The sequence below is a fragment of the Vigna angularis genome, chromosome 2 (assembly GCF_016808095.1).
Source record: "Vigna angularis cultivar LongXiaoDou No.4 chromosome 2, ASM1680809v1, whole genome shotgun sequence".
Lineage (NCBI taxonomy): Eukaryota > Viridiplantae > Streptophyta > Magnoliopsida > Fabales > Fabaceae > Vigna > Vigna angularis.
Window position 1 is genome coordinate 31,191,958 of NC_068971.1, and position 22,712 is coordinate 31,214,669.

Below are 22,712 nucleotides of genomic sequence, written 5' to 3' on the forward strand. Positions count from 1 at the left end.
CACTCTTTTGCTTTGTTCCACCAGAAATGGTAAAATCTTGAGAATAAAAGTTAGACACTATTATATTCAACCCTGCTTTTCATTTTCATTTTCATTCACTTTTAACTTCCATGAATGAACTCTCTCTTTGCTGTACTTAAACCTCATCCTCCCCATTTTAATATCAGTCATATCATCTTGAAATGGATCCTTAGACCTTATTATATTTCTTTTAAAAACCGTTAATATACTTTTCACCATAAAGTTGAATTCTATTGTGACAAGAGGTAAAATAAAATAAAGGCTCCTATGTTGTTAATCTTGTGTTACTATAGAAGAAGTACATGCATATATATATTTATTTATTTATATGTATGTTATGGCATTTCAATCCTTTCAAACTTTTCAGACACTTGAAAGGAGAGAGTTGTACTAGCCATATCAACTATTTTTGCAGACACCAGGCTTTGTTGAGCATGACCACTCTATAACCTACACACTCTCCTTGTTTAAAGGCTGACCCAAATGACAGATTCATTGCAATCTACTTTCACCTTTGCACATACAAGTACACATGTCACCACTCATAATAATACTAATCTATGAGGACAAAACAAAACAACCGACAACAACAATTGAATAATACCATAATCTTTTTCATCTCCCATAAATCTCTCTCTCATTTTTCATTCATCCTTTTCATAATCCCTTTTCAACCCAAAAACATGCCCATTTCTCTCTCTTTTCCTCCTCTTCCCACCCCTTACGCAATTAACACAGCAACATTAGTGTAACATTCTCTTTTCTGTTAAAGGGAACATCATGTAACAGTTGTAGAACTAATTACATTAGTGTTTGCATTTTATTAACAGCTGCTTTGTCTTGGTACTGGTATTTAGAAAATGAAATAGAAAAGACAAGAAAGTAAAAGCGGAACTTGCATTCTTGATGGAAAATTTTAAACTATGCTTTCACAGAGGGTGTTGAACCAATTTGATGAAAAGGGCACTGTCTTAAAATTGGACCCTGCTGTGTATATTTCCGGGCACATATGATGCATGCATGATGTAAGCCAAAGGAACAAACAAAGCATGTGCTCCATTGAATTACATATATACTTTTCCCTGCTGCTAAGAAATTACAACTTAACTACAACAACACTGTATGATTATAAATAGTAATTTTTGTGATCTTATTGTCTCTTTGACTTTAAAAAACACACAATTATTTTTGTATAAAAAGCAGAGACAATACTAAGTATGGATTAATCTTTAAACAAAACATGATTGATTGTGAAAAAAGAAAATTTTATTAGTCTACAGAATATAATGGGGCATGTAATTTTTCCTCTTATGGATTTTAAAATGAAACCAAATATTCTGATGAAGCTCACCTTAACGCAATCCAATCCAATAAATCCCATGTGGTTTATAGATATTATACTTTGGATCATCGTACTATTGTTACTGTTTGTGGAGAATAAGAGAATGACACTTATTCCCCACGTCCACTGATCCTGATGTGTCCAGTGAAAACCAGAATAAATGTACCCACTGAAAAAGACTATAGAGATATTAAAGAGGCATAATATAATATATTATATATAAACACTTATGAACCAAATCTCAATTAGCTTGAATATTTAGCTATAGGAGTTTTTGAGTCTGTGATACCTAAGTCAGATTGTAATAGATGAAAGAATATATCCTAAGTTGACAAAACTTCATTTATTTATCTCTTGGGTTGATTGAATTTGACGCAGAAATCGATCAAATTTAAAACAAAAATATCAGCTTAGTAAAGTAATACTTGTAATTTTTTTTTTTAACAAACATTGAAATTTTAGAATCTGGTTTGTATGAGACTTAGATTAGGTAGCATGTAAAAAGTGGGGCCTTCTCCTTCATTGCATCTGATCTTCTCAACTTTTGGATTATCTATTTATCAAAAACTTTAATTATATCGCAATTATGAAACCGAATTAAGTAGATTATGGTGATAAATTTTTTTGGAGTTTTGTTCTATAAATAACACATACAATGTATTTATAAAGATTGACAATAAAAATCATTGCATGTTTTGTGAATTCTTTGATTGCATTTCGACTTCTGTTTAAATATAATTATTTCACAGATATAAGTATGAAGCTTGATTAATAAACTAATTAAGAAGAATAGTTTTAAAATCAAACTATTCATTAGATCAGTTAAATTTCTAATAAAAATATCAATAGAAAATCACAAATCCTTAAAAAGAAACTAAATAATACTTTATTAAAAAATTGAAACACGATTTCACATCACATAATTCTAGTCTCAAAGCTTTGAATTAGTTATTTTCGTTAAGTTAAACATGGTGCTCAAGTCTAGAGATTAATTATATACCATATAATATTTTCTGGATTGTAAAAGTGTGACGTCTTTTTGTTACTTTTGTTTTTAAATAGTAATAGGGATCTAAGTTTCAAAATTTCACATTTTCCCATGGTAATAGCAAAGGGTCAAAGAAAATGTAAAAATAAAGTCCCACATGTAAGCAAGCTGCCAGTGATATTATAAGAAATATGTATAACTTCAATTCAATGTGCCAAATTGGAACATTGTAAAGTAGTTTTTATTAAAGTATGTGATTATATTAAAAATTTATTTTTTAAGTTTAAACTTAACTTTTTTATAACGGTATTGTTCGTATGGAATGTGTGGAAATCAAGTTGTTTTTACAAATTAAATTTTTATAGTTTAAATTTATTTTTAATACTAAAAAACAAGTTTTTTAATTAAATATATGTTTAGTAATTGAATGAGAAAGGTTATAGATAATTGAAAGATTAAGATTTGGGTAGAAGAATTAGAGTAGTGTGATAGTGAAAAAGAAAGTGAGGAAAAGCAAATGCACATGCAGCAAAGTGTGAAATGGAAGGAACAGCACAGAAGAAGAAGGAAGAGAAGAGAGGTTCTTAATGGCCACTTTCATGCCTTTCGATAGTGTAGGGCCGACAACTAGGACGGATTCAGCCGTCTATTACCCAACAACTCTCTCTTCTTAAAGCCTGTCTTCTCTGTCCCCTTCCTCTTTCTCTCTTCAATTAACATCTCTTTTATTTTCATTATTATTTACTGTGTAAAAAGGGTAGACTGTATCATTAACAATATGTTTTCTTATACACTTTCATTAGCCTATGCTAACACACTGTCTTCCTAACTCTCAAGCAAAGACAACCTTTTTCCCTAACATAATCATCACTGGGAAGAATTGCCTCTCCCAAACTTCACCAAATAAACCTCATTATTGACTGTGACACTCTAAAGCAGAAAAATAGAAATTTCCATTAATCATAAGTAGTTACTTACTATAATCACACAAAATTCTCTCTCTTCTTTCTGTCTCTCTCTTACATAGCATAAGGTGACGACTACTGATGAGAGTGAGAACAACTTTCCATATTATAATAATAATATTCAGGTAAAAAAGCACAATATAGCACAACCCCATCAGCCACTGTTACTTCTTCACCTCTATAAATATCCCCACTCAAACACAAACACCAAACCAAGTTACCAAACTCTCTTCATTCATTCATTCTCTGTGGCTAGCTAGCACCTCAGAAACACTCTTTTTTTCTCTTCAAAAATGCACTACCAAGCAGCTACTTCGTGGGGAAGCTACGTCACACCAAGGAACGCGGTGGTGGGAGATCCATTAGAACGCATAGAGAGGCTGGCGTCGGAAAATGCGGTCGTCATATTCAGTGTCAGCACATGCTGCATGTGTCACGCCATCAAGAGGCTCTTCTGTGGCATGGGGGTGAACCCAACGGTGCATGAGTTGGACGAGGACCCCAGAGGCAAGGACCTGGAACGAGCCTTGATGAGGTTACTAGGTTCTCCCTCTGTTGTTCCTGTCGTGTTCATTGGCGGCAAGCTTGTCGGAACCATGGACAGAGTCATGGCTTGCCACATCAATGGCACCCTTGTCCCTCTTCTGAAAGAAGCTGGTGCTCTCTGGCTCTAGTTGTCTGTCAAAATATATATAAAAAAAAAAAAGTTCTATCACACAGTTTTTATATGTTATCTTCACCATCATAGGAAGGGCATGAAGTGGTCTTTTGTGAGAGTCCCTTCTTCCATTCCATTTTGGATACACTTATGCTTCCACCTTCTTACTGACATGTTAATCAATGATTCTACTTTTCTCTCAGTTTAATGTTTTGTTTATGATTTTTGGTTTTGTTGGTTGGGTTGGGTTGGGTTGGGTGGTATTTGGGTTTGTTATGGTTTGTTTGTGTTGAGCTTTGTAAAGATAAAAGGCAGCATAATGAAAAAAATATGGGTTAGTTTTACTGTTTTGTTTATGTTCTATGGTGTGTTTATTCATTGTTTAATCTATTTGTTGGGCTTTCGACTCTGTCTGTGTTTTGCTTTGTCCTAAAATGGCTCAAAGTGTGGTCCTTTTACTGTGTTGGTAAATGGGGGCGCATGAAAGGGAAACTTTCTTTTGATATAGAGAGAAGAGAACAGTGATGATGATGAGTTGTGAGATAGAAAAACGACATCGAGTGTGTACAACGTTGTTGTCGTTCTCCCTGTCCTTTTGAGTTTGACCGTTTGCAACGCCGCTTAGTATAGGAAAATGTTTTTATTATTTTTTAAAAAAAGTAATGATATTTTGATAAACATCATATTATTTTTTATTACTTTCTTTTTATATATATATAAAGAAACATGTATTTTTAAAAATGATGAATGTATTTTAATGTTAAAAAGTTTAAATATTTCTCAGGTGTACCAGTTACCCATCTTCTCTTAGAGTCATAGACTCATCTATTTATTTAACTTTGTAAAGATATATGCGTTTAGTTTATTTAAATATTTTGAAGTTCAATCTAAGTTGCTTTTAAAAACTATTCATTTTTCAGATAAAAGTTTATGCATTTTATAATTAGAAAGATCAAAGAATCAAAAATTAAAATGGAATTTTAAAAATTAAGCGGGATGAAATACAAGTTTATCTATTTTATACAAATATTAATATCTAAAATTCCTTTTCACTTGTGAAAATTATAAACATGTCATCAAATGAAATTTATAGAATGAAATCTACTTAAAATTAGAATATAAAATTTAAGTCTAAATTAAAAAAAATCAAGTCTAAATTGAATTATATAATTATTTATGGCATTGATTTAAATTACATTATAATTTAGATGAATCTAATCAAAATGTACTATTATGAAATATTTTAATTATTTATATATTTTATACCCAATAATAAATATTTTAAAATATTTCTTAATGTGATAAATTATAATTCAATTTAAAAAAAAATTATTTAATAAATGCAACTCAATTCCCCTAAAGTGAACTAAAAATATAGTCCTATTTATTAATTGTCAAAACAATTCGGTTTTCTTAAAGTTCACTTTTGTTGTCATCTTCAAAAAATTGTTTAGATTTACTAAAGCAAAAATTTCTACCAAATTATGATAAAATAGTTTTTAAGGGTAATTTGGAAAGAAAAATCAAAAGGCTGGTGCAGTAGTACATAGGAGAAGTACAATTAGCAATAGGCCGAATTTGTATCTTAAAAATCATACTACAGCCCATTCAGTTGGATTCTAACTACTGAAATTTGTCTTAGGAATATTAAGGGCACCCTGAAATTGTTAAGTACACCCTTCTCTTTAGAAAGTTCTTGTCTCCTCAATCCTCACACCCATCTCTTTTTCTATTTTTGGCTTTTTCTCTTGATACATACATACATTCTTATTCTCTTCTTTGTTTCTCTTTTGTTATCTATGAATATAATATTTGAGCATTTTTTGATGGTTGGTATAAAGATTTTTCTATTTTACTAAAAAGAAATGTTATATATGAATTAAGTGTACCCACAATCTTCATGGAAAAACAATTAACTACTTAATTCAACATCTCTAGACCTTTTTAAAAGGAAAGCTGGCTAATTATATTTTAAAATTTATTTCTTAGCTTTATGTTTTCATGTATGTTCTACAATCAAAATTTTATATAAAAAAGATAATTTTTAAATTGTATTCACTTGATTTTACTTTATTCAAGATTATACAATAATATAAATATTTTTTATTTATAATATATAAGATTTTTAAACATTAGATGATTAAGTTTTTTAACATTATATTTTAATTGTAACATACATAACTATTTTTTATGTAATATTTAATATATATATATATATATATATATATATATATATATATATATATATATATATATAATCATTTGAAAATGTTTAATGCCTGTTTTAACGGATTTTTTATATGAAATATTAATAAACTTACGTTTATTTATTTTTCTGAACTGAAACAAAAATTGTATTATCAAAGCTTTAATAATTTATAAGGGACGTTATACATAAAGTAAAAGGTTAAATTATTTCAATTAATTTAATAACTTTTAGTTTTAAATTAAAGTAACATATATAAATGTCATAATAACACTACAAGAATGTTGAAAAATGATATCGGTGAAAATGAGATGTGACAAATTCACACAAATAAGAATATGGCGCCAATTTCGTGACGACATGGTGTATGATACCAAAACCATCAATGTAAAACCTTTTTACATCTATCATTCGACTTCGAAAAATAGTTTTTTGTTATTGTCGATTAAGGTCATCCAAATACTTATGATTTTAGAAATGAAAATTTGTTTTGCAACACATCCCAGAACCTGATTCAGCAAATTCATTAACATTTCAAGCAATCCAACATATGATTTAATTCATTCAAAATTGCAATTGAAAACATAAAATTAACTTACCTTCTTACTTAGCTAATTAAAGGATCAAATTGCAGCAATAACCATAATCCATCCAAGTCCAAAATACACATAATATCATAATACAAGTTCAAGATGTTTATAATTGGTCCTGTGCATTGTCATTACATTCTAAATTATACCACTCAACCTAATGAAACTAGTAAGACTTAGATCCAAGCCATAATCCACAATGGAAAAGAAGGATCACACTAAAAGCTATAAAATGAAAAACTAAAATGTTAGACATTAATATGTAAAGCTAGTTTATGAGTATACACAATTAGAACAAGAGCAAAGGTGTACCATCTTTAAGGGATGGGCTATTATTCATGTCTTCATAATAACATGGATGCACATGACTGATGCATGTTGAAGTGTCTACATTCTATTTCTCCAACACCATGACTAACTATTGCTTGATCAAATTCAATTGTTCTTGCATGAGAGTATATTTCTTATCAATTTCATCAACTATCATAGTGGCTTGTTTTATTTCTTCTTGAAGCCTCTCTGTCTCAAGCAATTGTCCTTGTGTTGAATGAATTGTGCAGGCTAAAGTAGAAGGTTGAGTGCAGGATGACACACCATGATGAACGTTGACAGTCAAGTCTTAGTGCCATAAACTGTGTCTCTACTTTTCCCTCCAACAACATCTTTCCAACATTGAATCTTTGTTGTTGATGTATGTCTTGTAGACTATCTGACTCCATGACCCGCACATGTTGATGATATCTCTCCTATTCATTCATAACATTTGAAAAACGTTAGAATTGTATAGAAAAAACTAAACTAAACCAATTATTGACAACCTGCATATGTTTCACGTGCATGTGTGTCTAGCCAGGCATCGTCCTTTTTCTTGTAAGTGACAAAAAATAACTCATCTAGATTTACAAGACAACCATGTTTGTGCTCTTGACAAAAGTTATGCAATTAGTAAGATTATATCGTCAACCATATATAATGTTCAATAATGTAAGTTGTTAGAAAAGTGATGCCTTATATCTCAAGCCAAGAAGGGAGGTGAATTGGATTTTGCTTTAAAAATTGTTCTTTCGAAAAGCTTTGCAAAATCTTTGAGTTTTCTTGAAATCAATAACACAAGTATATGAATCAACAATAAAAGAGAAAGGAGAGAAAAATCAACACAATGATTTATACTGGTTCGGCCAAGCCTACATCTAGTCTTCCTTCAACAACCTTAGTTGAAGGGATTCCACTATAATGATAAAGTATACAAGCAAGAACCTTCAACAACCTCTCAATGCACTCTCCTTTCCCACTCAATATCACTTAAAACAACAACATGTGAACACTTCACAATCTTACCAAAACAGAGAGCAATCCCAACTCCCTAAACACCTTGAGAGCAATCCCAACTCTCAATGAAGAACACCACGGTTCTCTCCTCTTGGATAACCTGCACATGAACACAATCCACTTGATTGCAAATGTAGAAACTAATCTTCAAGGAATACACCAATAGTGCAGATATGGTCAGAACTCTTTCAACTCGGCTTTCTTGCAATAATCTTGATGATTAACCCCAATGAGATCTTTGATTCTTCAAGATTTGTTCTTAGACGCTCTTGCAATCAATATTCAATCAACAAGTTAGTTATGAAAATGAAAGTTCATGTAATTGTATTGAAACAGTGCGCAAGACAGTTATTTATAGGATTTTAAAATCCTAACACACTTTAATTGATTATGCAATTAATGTAATCTGTTAAGCTTTTCCTTCTACTTTAATAGTTTTACATATGTTTAGAATTTAACAGATTAAACAACACATGCAATCGATTATGTAAATCATACAAGCCAAAAACCAATTAATATGACCGTTATAGGCAGTTAAGGCTTTAAATGAAAATGATTTTCATAAGATAAACAATTTAACCGATTAGGAAACTTAAGTAATCGATTATGTTCAACACTTAAGCAAATTTTCAAAACACTTTTCATTCCAAACATATCAATGCACTCAGCAAACGCATGTTGGCATAACAACGTGTTTTAATCGATTATACAACTAATGTAATCGATTACTACACAGTTATTTTGTCCATGTTAAGCATGTATTGAAATATATAGAAATTTAACAGATTATATACAATGTCTAATCGATTATTTATACCAGAAATGCAATGTGCAATACGTTTAAACTTATGATTCATTTACGTACAATGAATACACCTATCAAACATTTCAAGCACAAACACAATAATGATCAATCAATTGTTATGTCATTTGTTGTGCAAGAAACCATAAAACATTTCTTTTGTTCATCATCAAAAACATATATGTGAGATGGGTATAGCTAGATATAACTCTCTCTATCAACAATCTCCCCTTTTTTTTTATGATGCACAACAAGAATCATGTTTTCCAGTTACTTCTCCCCTTTGGGCATTAACAAAAAATGGTAGAACAAGTAACATGAAAATAAGTGCTAAAAGAAACATCAAATATAATTCTTACAGACCATTAAAGAGTGTGATGCTCCCCCTATCATTAAGAGATGTATCACTATACTAGAATGTGAGCAGTAAATGATTGATCACAGTGTGTGTGTCAGAACTCAGTTTATCACTTTGAAACAATATAACAATTGTATATAACATATCAAAGTATTTATACTGAATTCAAATGAATATAGCAAATGATATCATGTGCAATTGCTAATACTTAAGATGTTGTATGCAATTTAGATAAAGCACAAAGTACTATTGTAGTGTATGATATCAGCTAATGAAGCAACAAAATATGTGAAAAATGTTTTAGAATATCTGCACAGAGGTGTTATTTCATAATAAAGCATATATAATGAGTTTCAAAACGATTTTGATCAATATGCAACATATGACATGTATGATATGCTAAACATGCGTATAAGAATAGTTAAAACATGTTCAGCAAATGAAAACAACAATTATAAGACTATATAACCATTTTTGGCCTTGTGGCTTCACCTGGTCTTCGATGTTAGTCTTGGGATCCAGGTCACCCATGGTCACGGAGAGTAGTGCAATCCTCCATGGTTTGTCTCATGTTTTTGTGGTAGAGGTAATGCTTGTTTGCATCTGCCCCTAGAGGTGTGACCTTCATCCTCTAAGGGGGGATTAGGTCAATGCTCAAGGCCTCCTCAAGTATATTGGCCCTTGACGCGTTCAGCGAGGTGTACTAGTGGAAGTGTGTCATATGAGGAATGTCCTTCGGTTGAGGCTCGCCCCCTTTTGTTGCTACTGTTAAGCTTTTTTCCTTCCTTCTTCTTGCTCGCCAAAGCCTCATGGAAGTCCTGCATGTCTTCTACCTGAATGTACTCTATTGCTTTCTCCTTCAATTCTTCCATGGTCTTCGTTGGCTTCATGCATAAGTTATCAACGAATGACCCAAGCATGAAGGTCATGATCCCAGGCTTCAAGGTCATGATCACATGAGTAAGAGCAAACCCATGGCTTAAGTTCTAGATTTTCCAAGCGATTTTCCCAAAACGGTCCATGAAGGAGCGAAGATCCTTATCTTGCTTAAGGTTGACCAAGGCAAGAGTGGTTAGATGATGACCCGCTCATGGTGAACTGCACGTTAAAGAGTGAGTGTATGGCCACAAAGTTATCTATGTAGTTGGGTGGTAGGGAGTTGAACCACGCCAACGCCTCTCCCTTTAGCGAAAGGGAGAATGTCCTACACCACACCTGATTGCTAGTAGTGTAGAAGGCCATCTGGTTGACGAACATTCTCAGGTGCTCACCTGGGTTAGTCGACCCATCATACTTCTCGAAAACCAGGGGGAGTGGAGGCATAAGAGACTCCATCATGGCCACCGTGAAGGGCAATAAGTTGGCCATGTTCATTATCTTCACCATCTGCATTGACGAGTTCTCCTTGCTTGCTCCCGTGCTACCCTAATGGGTTGTTCGACATGAGTCTTCTCTAAGCCTGGATGGGTCAGGCTGAAGCTATTGTTGTTGTTGTGTTGACGCTCGGGGCATAAAATGTCAAGCGCTCTCATGGTGCTTAATTGCATTCTTATCCTTGAGGGTCATATGATCTTCTTCATAACTCATTTGCATCTCCTTCATTTGTTGTTGCAACGTTCTCATCATCTCCATTTGGTTGAGATGACTCTTACATTCTTCAGCTACCATGTTGCTCGTCATGTTCCTAGTAGTCACCATAGGGTCTTTTGTGTCGGAACAATCGGTACTGTTACAGAGTCGCGCAGCGGAATAAAATAGCGGAAAGCGTGTAGCGGTCAATAAATCAAGTTAAAATAGTCGGTTTCAAAAAAAATGATTTTCTTAGAGAACTTTTATCAAACAGTTGATGTGCTAAGAGTTTAGAGAGTGTAGAGTTCAAGAAAATCAACACAGAAATTTTATCCTGGTTCGAATCAAAAGATTCTACGTCCAGTCGTTAATCACTATGAATAGTGATTAACCTTTTTTTTTCACTAAAATAATGATTGTACAGATTACAAGATATGAAGTAAAGATTAAGAAACGAGAACACCTTTCGTTCGACAAACGAACGGAAGAACCTGCTCAGCCAACTTGAAGATAACCGCTCCGACCTTAGACACACTAAGTGCGAGCTTCTCCTATTCACAAGACTTGACTTAAGCAACTCTATCACTTGAGAACTTCCTCAGACAAACTGTATTCTCAAATGGAATAGATCCCTTTTCACTCTCAGAGAGCTTCGCTTAGGCAAAAAGCTCTAATACTCTCAAAATGAAAAGTTTTTTTTAAGAGTTGTGAAGACCTCTATTTATAAGCCCAGGTTCGTGCAGGGCCAGAAACTGAAAAGACAACTCCCAACTGCTAGTGATAATCAATTATCATAAGTGATAATCGATTATTTGTGTCCGTTATGGGGTTTTCAAAAAGGTGATAATCGATTATCCTGGGGGAATAATCAATGATTTGCGCGACTTAGGCAATACTGACTCAGACTGGAATAATCAATTATCCTGAGCAATAATTGATTATTTGCACGGGCAACTCTTTTCCAAACAGGCTCATGATAATCGATTATCTCACCCAATAATCGATTATCTGCGCAAAGACTCTCTAAACAGAAAAACTTCTAAGTGTTCTTACATCAACAAAGTAATTCCTATATAATTAATTCTACAAAATGCTTTTAAAATAAGTACAACAAAAATCTTCAAGTTCTTCATCTTGTAGCATCATCAAAACCATAATATCTTCAAGACACCAATGCTCCTCACTGGTAACAATCTTCCCCTTTTTGATGATGATAAAAAATCTCTTGATTAAAAGCATTTCTAATTTCCTGCATAGATTTTAGACTTACAAACATATAAAGATGTTAGTAATAACTGTACTAATTGGAATTTTTCTCCCCCTTTTTGATCATAGGCAAAAAGTAAAGATAAATACTCCCCCTCAAATGTTGCTTCCCCTCAACAAAAGAATTTATGCAATTCATTTATTATAAAATTTTTGAGTACCAGATGTCATTCAAATATTATAAGGAAAAAAAAAAGTGTAATTGAAGTAAAGCAAAGATAAATTACAAGATATCAAACAAACTCATATATCTCCCCCTTAAATAGGTACCAGTTATCACAAGACATAAGATGTTAATCAAAAATAGATTTCCCCCTTTTTCTATTTTCTATCATAATCAGACAAACATCTAATCTTTATGCTACCCCTAAAAGTGATATTCCCCTTAAAACCAAGAACAGATTCCAAGAAAAAATTTAATTTTTTTTTACGTTTTAACTTAAGATAATTGATTATCATTTTAAATAATCGATTATTTGCGAGCCAAATTTGTACGTTAGAGTGAAAATGACCTTGATAATCGATTATCATCCCTTGGTAATCGATTATTTACGTTAATTTCCGAAAAATGCAACTTTAGGCCAAGTTTCAACCTAAGACACATCTAGCATTCATAAATTATTTTCAAAGCTCTTAAAAATTACCAGGATACCATAAATCCTTCTTTTCCTTTTGAAAAATTAACCTGCAAAACAAAACTATAGAGTTTTGGTCCCCATAATCTCATTTGGGTCCTTTGAGGTTAGAGAGAAATTACTTTATAATAGGAATCCAAGCATATTTTCCATTTAGAACATCAAAATGTTTAATTCTACATTTGTTAGAAGTGTGCCCCTTTTTCATACAGTAAAAACATGTGACATCATTTGGGTTTCTATAACACAGTTCCTTTTTCAACCCATACCCTACGGGTTCTTTTAATTTGGTTCTTACTTTTAAGAACACTTTTGTTTTTATAAACCTTTCTAACAGTTATAGGCATTTCAACATTATTATTTCCAGTTACAACTTCAAGAAGATTTTCAAAAAATATCAATATCAAGCGTATGACTCTTACATGAAAGACATTCAACAGGATGTTCAACATTTGAAGACTCTTTCATTTCCAAGTTGCAAATTTTATTTCTCAAACTTACTTCCTCATCTAATGTCTTCTCATATTTAATTTGCAATTCTTTAAATTCCTTTTTCAAATTTTTATGAGCAGCATTCAATTTCTCATATTTATTAAGCAATTCAAGAAAAAGCCTTTTGTACATCAAATTCACTAGTGTCAAGGCTAGAGCAACTTACTTGGCTTGCAGTGTCATCAATATTAACCGTCAAACACAAGTTGGCTTCTTCATTGGAGACCTTTGAACTAGAAGTGCTTGATGCATTATCCTCCCAAGCAATGTAAGCTCTTTTCTTCTTGAGAAACTTCTTTTCTTCATCCTTTTTGATGTTTGGACAATCTGCATTAACATGCCCTTTTTCTCCACAACCATAACACCTGTAATTTGAAGAAGATCTTTGTTTCTTCTTTTGGTCCTTTCTAATTTTTTCCTTGCCTTTAGATTTCATGAACTTGTTGAATTTTCTAAACATGTGAATCATATCTTCGTCATCTGAGTCTTCATCTTCCGATTCCTCATCCTTTTCAGAACACTTGCCTTTTGAATTTGCAATTTTGAAGGCCAACGTTTTCTTCTTTCCTTGGACTTCCTCAGCACTCAGTCTATTCAACTCGAGCTCGTGCTCTCTCAACTTTCCAAAAAGCACAGCCATAGACATGGACGTCAAGTCCTGAGACTCAATTATCGCAGTAACCTTTGGCTGCCACGTCCTGTTCAAAGATTTTGGAATTTTAACATTTAATTTGTCAGTGTCAAATTTCTTACCTAAACCAAAAAGATGGTTAACGATATGTGTGAAGCGTTTTTGCACATCAGCGATGGTTTCACCCTGTTGCATCCTGAACATCTCATACTCCTGTATCAGGGTGTTTTTCCTAGCACGCTTCACATCCTCGATTCCTTCATGGGTTACTCGAAGTACTTCCCACATTTCCTGAGCCGTTTTGCACACTGAAATCTTGTAAAATTCATCTAATACCAAAGTAGAGGATATTATATTGCGAGCTTTTATGTCAAATTGGGCTCGTCTATTTTCTTCAGCAGTCCATTGAAAATATGGTTTTTCTTCCTCTACTACACCATTCAAATTTATAGTAGGAATAAAAGGACCATTCAAAACAACTTCCCAAATACCCCTGTCAATTGACTCTAAAAATATTTGCATTCTTATTTTCCAAAACGCATAATTTTCCCCCGTAAACAAAGGAGGTCTATCAATAGAAGCACCCTCAGCATAAACTTGGTTGTGACCGCTCATTTTCGAAAAATTTGAAAAACTATCAAAGCAAGCTCTGATACCAATTGTCGGAACAATCGGTACCGTTATAGAGTCGCGCAGCGGAATAAAATAGCGGAAAGCGTGTAGCGGTCAATAAATCAAGTTAAAATAGTCGGTTTAAAAAAATGATTTTCTTAGAGAACTTTTATCAAACAATTGATGTGCTAAGAGTTTAGAGAGTGTAGAGTTCAAGAAAATCAACACAGAAATTTTATCTTGGTTCGAATCAAAAGATTCTACGTCCAGTCGTTAATCATTATGAATAATGATTAACCTTTTTTTTTCACTAAAATAATGTTTGTACAGATTACAAGATATGAAGTAAAGATTAAGAAACGAGAACACCTTTCGTTCGACAAACGAACGGAAGAACCTGCTCAGCCAACTTGAAGAGAATCGCTCCGACCTTAGACACACTAAGCGCGAGCTTCTCCTATTCACAAGACTTGACTTAAGAAACTCTATTACTTGAGAACTTCTTCAGACAAACTGTATTCTCAAATGGCATAGATCCCTTTTCACTCTCAGAGAGCTTCCCTTAGGCACAAAGCTCTAATACTCTCAAAATGAAAGGTTTTTTTTAAGAGTTGTGAAGACCTCTATTTATAAGCCCAGGTTCGTGCAGGGTTAGAAACTGAAAAGACAACTCTCAACTGCCAGTGATAATCGATTATCATGGAGAATAATCGATGATTTGCGCGACTTAGGCAATACTGACTCAGACTGGAATAATCAATTATCCTGAGCAATAATCGATTATTTGCGCGAGCAACTCTTTTCCAAACAGGCTCATGATAATCGATTATCTCACCCAATAATCGATTATCTGCGCAAAGACTCTCTAAACAGAAAAACTTCTAAGTGTTCTTACATCAACAAAGTAATTCCTATACAATTAATTCTACAAAATGCTTTTAAAATAAGTACAACAAAAATCTTCAAGTTCTTCATCTTGTAGCATCATCAAAACCATAATATCTTCAAGACACCAATGCTCCTCATTGGTAACATTTTGCTGGTTGTTGAATACTTGGCTCCATGATGGACGTCAAAATATTTTGGGGTGTAGGATCGAGGTCAACGTCCATTGCCTAGGTAATAGTCCAAAGGGTCCAAATGTTGTCCTTAACTCTAAGTCTCTTGTAGTCGTTCATCTAATACTCTTGAAGAGCACCTGCAGAAGATGCTCTGATGTCAAAGTCAATTTAATGTTGCAGTAAAAATACAATCACCTACCTCCTTACCTCAAACCGATATTTATAAATTTCAGAGTAGGTCTTTGCTTAACAACAACCTAATTACGACCCAATTGGTGATAATCACACTTTATCCTAATTTATTAAACATTAAAATTAATCTCCATGTCAATTGTTCGTTTAGTCAAATTCTGCGACTACCCAATCACAAGAATAGTTTATTGATATGTCTCACTAAAGATTGATCATCTAGTCTACGAGTGACTAATCCATCATATAGTACACATTTAACTAAAGGTTAACCATCCAGTGATCGAACAATCATACATTAAATTATTCAAATTCTCATTTTCAAATAAACTTTTTTCTTTTAGCAATAATCATATAAGTCTACAAAGGAATGTGTTCCTCAAAGGAATACAACTCTTAATATTTCTATTGCTAGGCCTTGTCAACATTTACTAATTCTAACAAATTCATGACGTTTGATTTCCATCAGTAGACAAATACAATTTACAACGTAAAAATGACGTGTGCTATACTCTTTGATATTTTTCTAAACTCTACTTTTGTTTGATTGATTTTATCAACTGATTTATCAAAATAATGTGATTTTTCATTAACTTAGTCAAAATTATTAATGACACTTTCTCGTATAATCAAATTCATCCTTTTTTCTAAAAAAAAATTAATCAACCTTCTTTATTATCAATTTTTAACGGAGTTGTCTCATTCTTTATTTGTTCACCCTTCTTACCTGCAGTTAACAAAAATCAATCAGAATTATTCACACATACTTATTTAAATATTTCTTTTGCTAGATTTCTTGTTCGTACATATATTTTTTTTCACACCGAACCCTCCATCGCTTTTTACTCGGCCAATCATTATAAGACAATTGAGAACTTCAAACGTACCCTAAAATCTGGCTTTGATTGTTTTACCTGTTTTAGTTTGTGATGTTTAGACACACAAAAAAAACGAAAGATTCTTTGGTTGGTAGTAATTGCCGAATGCAAGTTGCTCTCGTTCATTCATTTATTCCGTTAAGGACAAGGACTAGATTCGAAAGCCAAATCTCACTTTTTCTTCCCTTAATAAAAAGAAGAAAATAAACTCAGCGGACAAAAATCGAAGACCAAGGAGGTTGCCGTCCCAATTCGCTGAATCATAAAAACCACATAGTTGAATTTGACCACAATCGGTTGGAGAAATGTTTATAACTAAAAAGAGGACTTTTGTTTTACATTTTTTTTTCGTTTCTTATTTTAATTAAGGTTTATTTGAGATTCGTAAAAGCTAAATAAAATAAAATATATTAAATTAAAAGAATCTTAATCTAAATGAATGTTATATCTTTTTCTTTCTAAATAAGGTTAAATCATCTAAGTCATTTTCATTTTTAGTGAAAAATATCAAATAGTTTCTTTTTTCTTAATTTGGTCCAGGTCTTAAAAAATTTGATGAAATCATATCATTTTTTATTAGTATTGTATTAAAATTTTTTTATTAGTATTGTATTAAAAAATTTTAAATTTTTTTAATTTTTTTAAATAAAAATTTGTCACATGTTAAACTCATACGTGACATTGATAATGTGATTTGTTAAGGACAACGTCACAAGTTCTATCAGGTTAAGGTATCATTTTCTTAGCCTTAATTTAGTACTTGTATTTTTATTTTGTTTTAATTTAGTCCTAATTTAATTTAAAATTAAATAATTTGGTTCTTTTCTAAATCGAAACCAAATTTAATTTTTATATAAATGTTATATCTAAGAACCTAGAAAATAGAGTATTAGAGTAGATAGGTATATTAAAATAATGAGACCGAGTATTTTATTATAAAATAATCTTATAATATAAATAAAATTTTCTAAAACTCAGTTCATTATCTAAAATATTTCTATCTCTCTAAAACATTATTCTCTTCCCTTTCTCTCACATCTCTCTAACTTTTCTCACTCTTGGAGTATCTATTCGACGATCAGGAAGTGTCTAGGCGATCCTGGCGTTGAGGGCTATAATTCCTACCGATCAATTTCTTGATTTGAACCGGTAAGTTTTGTTCCTCTTTTCTAGGTTTTCCCTAAATTTGTGATTATGCAAAATTTCTGTCTTTGCATGAGAATTGTATCTCTCTTTCTTGACTCGTAGCTCAATTTAGGTTCTAAGGTTGGTTTCCTATCACCAATTGGTGATTTGTAGGTTTTTCTAGAGTTTCCTTGCGGTACAAGCATCGGTCAAGGTTTTCTAGAGCTGTGCAACGTTTCTCTAAGGTAAGGGAAGCTAGATTATTGTTTTAATTTAGTGATTTAGCAAGTATGTATGTTAATTCTAAGTTTATTGCATTAATTGAAATAAATTGAGGCTTTTAGTAAGTTATAAAGTGTACAATTTCATTGTTATGAATGAATCTTGATGGTTTTGATAAATAACTTAATTGGATGATGGTTGATTTGCTATTGGGTGTATAAAAGGTTAGAAATTTGTATTAGAGTTGATTGGTTATGAATATAATCACATTTTAGTGGTTTAGAGTTGGTTTTGAGGAAGTGGAGTAGTGAAAATGAGAATTAGAAGTTAGATGCTCAATTGGTCTGTTGGAACAACTTAGGCAAGTCAAATGTGACTTGTTTGAGTCCCTACATTGCTTAAAAATGTGTTAAAAGTGGTAGAACATGAATTAGGTCCATAGGTTGTGGATTTGTAAGTTTTGAAGAGTGAATTGCTTAGGAAATACTTTAGAATGATAGTAGTAAGGTTTAGAAACACTTGTTCAAGTCTAATTAGGTGTATAAAACAATCTAGGAGGGTTAGAAGTTGGGAAAAATAATTGGTTTTGGTAAACTTGGAGTAGGTTGCGTAATTCTGCAGATTTTGTGCTGCAGATTATGCAGACTCGTTGAGCGACTCTACTCGCTCAGTGAGTGGTTGTAGAGGCTGATCCTCTATTTGAAGATTCGCACAGCGAGAAGGTGCGTTGAACAAATTGTTGAGGTCTGGGAGCCATGTCAATTTAATTCAATTAGCGAATGGGTGAGCTTAGCGAGTGAGTTTAGGGTCTGGACCACTGTTTGGACTTTCGCATAGTGAATTGGGGCGCTAAGCGAGAGGTTGGGGTCTGGTACCCCTAGTATTTTAATTTGCTCAGCAAGTTGGGTTGCTCAGCGACTTGCTTATAGGTTGGGGGCACTATTAGTGGATTCGCATAGCGAGCGATGTCGTTATGCGAAAGTAGTCTATGGTCGCTCAACGAGGGTGTGCGCTAATCGACTGGTTCAGGTTTTAGTTTACTCTTACTTCTTTGCCTTAGTTGATCTAAATGAAGTTTTTGATCTATGTTTGAATGCGTATTAAGTTATATAATTGATTATTGTCATGAGTTATGTATCAAAGTAAAGTTATGTGACTTCAAAGTGATGAATGTAAGTTTCAATGTGGAAATCTCTTGGTGAGATTCAAGTTTATTTAGAATGAATGCAGAAGCTCAGTCTTAGGGGTTATCCTAAAACCCCAATGGTCTTTCATTCTCATGTAGAGAGAATTGATCCATGTCGTGAGGAGTAGCAGGAGGTCGTAGTCTTGGGGGCTTCCAGTATTCCTCAAGGCCCAGAACTTACTAACCTTGTGAGTGTGATAGGGTGAAACTCGTTGGTAATGACTTTGCAAAGCAGTAGAGGCCACCACAAGTGCACAACCCGCCAAAGCTCGACAATCATTCTAAGTCCGGACGGTCAAGTCTAGGTCCTAATATGTTAGGATGTTTGAAGTAGTTTATCTTGTAGGTATACTTATAAGTTTTTTTTATTGTATGTTATATCAATGTATGAATTCTTTTTATATCTAGCTTACCCTTCTATTTGTGATTGTGTTTTGTATGTGGGGTGTTGTTCCTTTGCAATGTTCATCCTGTGGGTGTGAACAAAGGGAAATGAAGTTTCTCTGGACCAGACTTTGGACGGAGGTGATGCAGCAGCATAAACTAGATATATTAACATTATATATAGTTTTGTAGTAGACTAACTATTATAAAGTTTGAATTTTATGGTTATTTTAGATAACTGTAAGAGTTTACTTTATATTTTGGCCTTTCATTGTTCTATCTTATCATATCTCTGGTGACTCTTTTACATAATTTTATACTATATTTTTGGGATGTTACATAATACAAAATATTTTATTAAAATTGATTTTTTATTAAATATTTTTAACAAGATTAAGCTTATTTAAATTTATATTTTATATTAAATTTTATTTAAAATTATTTTAAAGTTATTAATAGAAAATAATGTTAATAAATAAAGATTCAAAATTAATTTCAAATAAAAAATATGGTAAATTTGTTTACCAACTACATTTCATAAAATAAAATAAATTTATTAACTTTTTCAATTCTTTTAAATAATTGTGCATTTTTAAAGTGTAAAATTCATAATTTTTATACAAATATTTGAATTGGTTTAAAAATAATAATATTTTAAATTTAAATTTAAAATTTTACTATAATTTTATAACAATTTAAAACAATAAATTTAAAAACAATTTTAAATAAAATTCAATGTAAAATATAAATATAAATAAATTTAATATTGTTAAAAATATTTAACAAAAATATCAATTTTAGTAAAAGTATTTGTATAATATAAAAATTAAATTTGATTTCAATTTAGAGAGTGACGAAATTGCTTTATTTTAAAAAAAATTAGGATTAGAACAAAATAAAAATATATAAACCAAATTGAGACTCGACATTTAACATTTAGCATGATATATGATATTGATACTATCACATCACACTGCCATTTATAAGTTGTATGACATCAGCTTGACACATGACATAACAAATAATATTTTTTTAATTTAAAATTAAAAAGGATAAAAAATATCACGACACATATCCTACGTTGTTATTACAATAATGATGGAAAGAATTTAATTACATCAAAATTTTCAAAATAAAAATTAAATTGAGATACATAAAAGATCGATTTAAAATTTTTCTAAAAAAATAAAGACAAATGACATGATTTAACTTAAAAATAACATTAATTAAGTTAAAAAAAAAAATAAGAATTTTGATATATTTTAAATTAATAAAAAATCATTATAAAAAGTCACCCTGAACCCTAAAATAAACCATCAAATATTTTTTTTCTTAGTTCACTTTTTTCTAAAATGAATTTAAATCAAATTTGTCCATTTTATAAAATAATAATTATATTTTAAAAACCAATAGAGATTATAATAAAATAGTAATATATATATATATTAAATTTAAGATTAATTATGTTTTTGTGCAATTTTTATTTTAGTTCTTATTTGAAAGATTGATTCGTTCCTGAATATTAACCGACCTTAACAGTTTTTATGACATGAGAAACGATATCCCACTTTATCCCTAAAAAATGTGTGACATGTCTTATTCAACATCTCCCCATGCTGATCATCCAAATTCCATCTTCAATTTTTTAGCACTTCCACTTCACCAACTTCTATATATCTTCTCCGTCAATTTCTTGTCTTCCTTTCCCTCCTCCAACATCTCCATCCTTCCTCCCATCATCCATTTTCTCACTTTCTCTCATTCCATCAATGTTTTCTTTAAATTTTGACCCTTTCATTTGCTTCTTCTTTTATTAAATCAAAAATAAAACTAACACTTTTCAAAATTTTATATTATTCAATACGTTGATTTCGAATTCTTAAACTATAAAATGCTTATCTTATGAATTTTACTAAAAAATATATATCCCTAATTATTAAAATTAAAAATGGATACTTGTTTTTAACCTTTTTTAATCTCTTCCTGCTCTTTTTTCATTAGTTTTTAAAAAAGTTTGTTAGAGTAATTTTTTCATTATTTATATATTTCATTTCTAGTATATTAAATAATATATAATTTTAGTACAGAATTTTAGTTTCATTAATTTTGAAGAATTGAATATGTGTTTGATATTTAATAATTGTTATGTCATATTTATTTATCAAAAAGTTAATGTTAATGTATAATTAATTTAGAAACAAAATTACCTTTTACCTTTTATGTACTAATTTAAAATTCTCTATAACTCTTTAAAAGTTTATTATACATTAATATTTATTTTTTTATTAAATTCTTTTATTGCATTAAAAATAAAATATAATTAATATTCATACTAAATTGACTATTTATCTATTTTATGTATTCCTACATATTATGTATTATATATTATTTATACAATAGAAACATCATCATCCTTTCAAAACAATAGAAATGTAAGTTTCAATATTTTATTATTTATTTTGAAGGAGTTGCATTCTAGAGAGTTAGATGAGTTTGGACAGGATGAGCGTGGAGCAATTGAAAATAAAAAGACGAAGATGAAGATGGAGGTGAGAAGAGAAAAAAAAGGTGACCAGAGAATAGGTAAAAGAAAAATAAAGGAAAATAAAAAAGAAAACAAAATGATAAAAAATATAAACTCACTCCTTTAATTTTTTTAAAAATGGTTAAAGGAAAATAAAAAAGAAAACAAAATGATAAAAAAGATAAACTTACTCCTTTAATTTAAAAAAAAAATGGTTAAAGGAAAATAAAAAAAGATAAACTTATTCCTTTAATTTAAAAAAAATGGTTAAAGGGATATTAAAAACCAAATCAATGTATTTTACAAGGATACGGATATACGAAAATCAAATTTTAAAATAAAGACTAAAATCAAAAGGACGTGTTATATTTAAAAAACAGTTTATAATTTATATATTAAATAATCATATATAGAATTAAAATTAATTTTAGGTAACTCACAGCATAAAAATGTTTTATGTTTTTTAATCACATAAATATTGTCAAATTTAAAAATAAAGTATATATTTGCATTTTTATTAAAATGATATTTTATATATTTATAAACAATAAGATCGTGTATGTGTATGTGTATATATACACACACATATATTATAAAAGTATATAACAGCATTTTTAATTTGTATCTTATAAATGCAAGGAAAAGATAATAAAGAAATAATGAAAGAAAGTTAGTGTGA

The 22,712-nt window shown here is 31.0% G+C and overlaps 1 protein-coding gene across 1 annotated transcript; it reads left to right on the forward strand.

Moving 5' to 3' along the window:
- The first annotated feature begins 3,519 nt into the window (after positions 1-3,519).
- LOC108328667 (glutaredoxin-C1) lies at positions 3,520-4,176 on the forward strand. The gene has a single exon (XM_017562559.2). It carries the CDS (start codon positions 3,610-3,612, stop codon positions 3,988-3,990), a length of 381 nt encoding a protein of 126 aa, XP_017418048.1. The 5' UTR covers positions 3,520-3,609; the 3' UTR covers positions 3,991-4,176.
- The last annotated feature ends 18,536 nt before the right edge of the window (positions 4,177-22,712 follow it).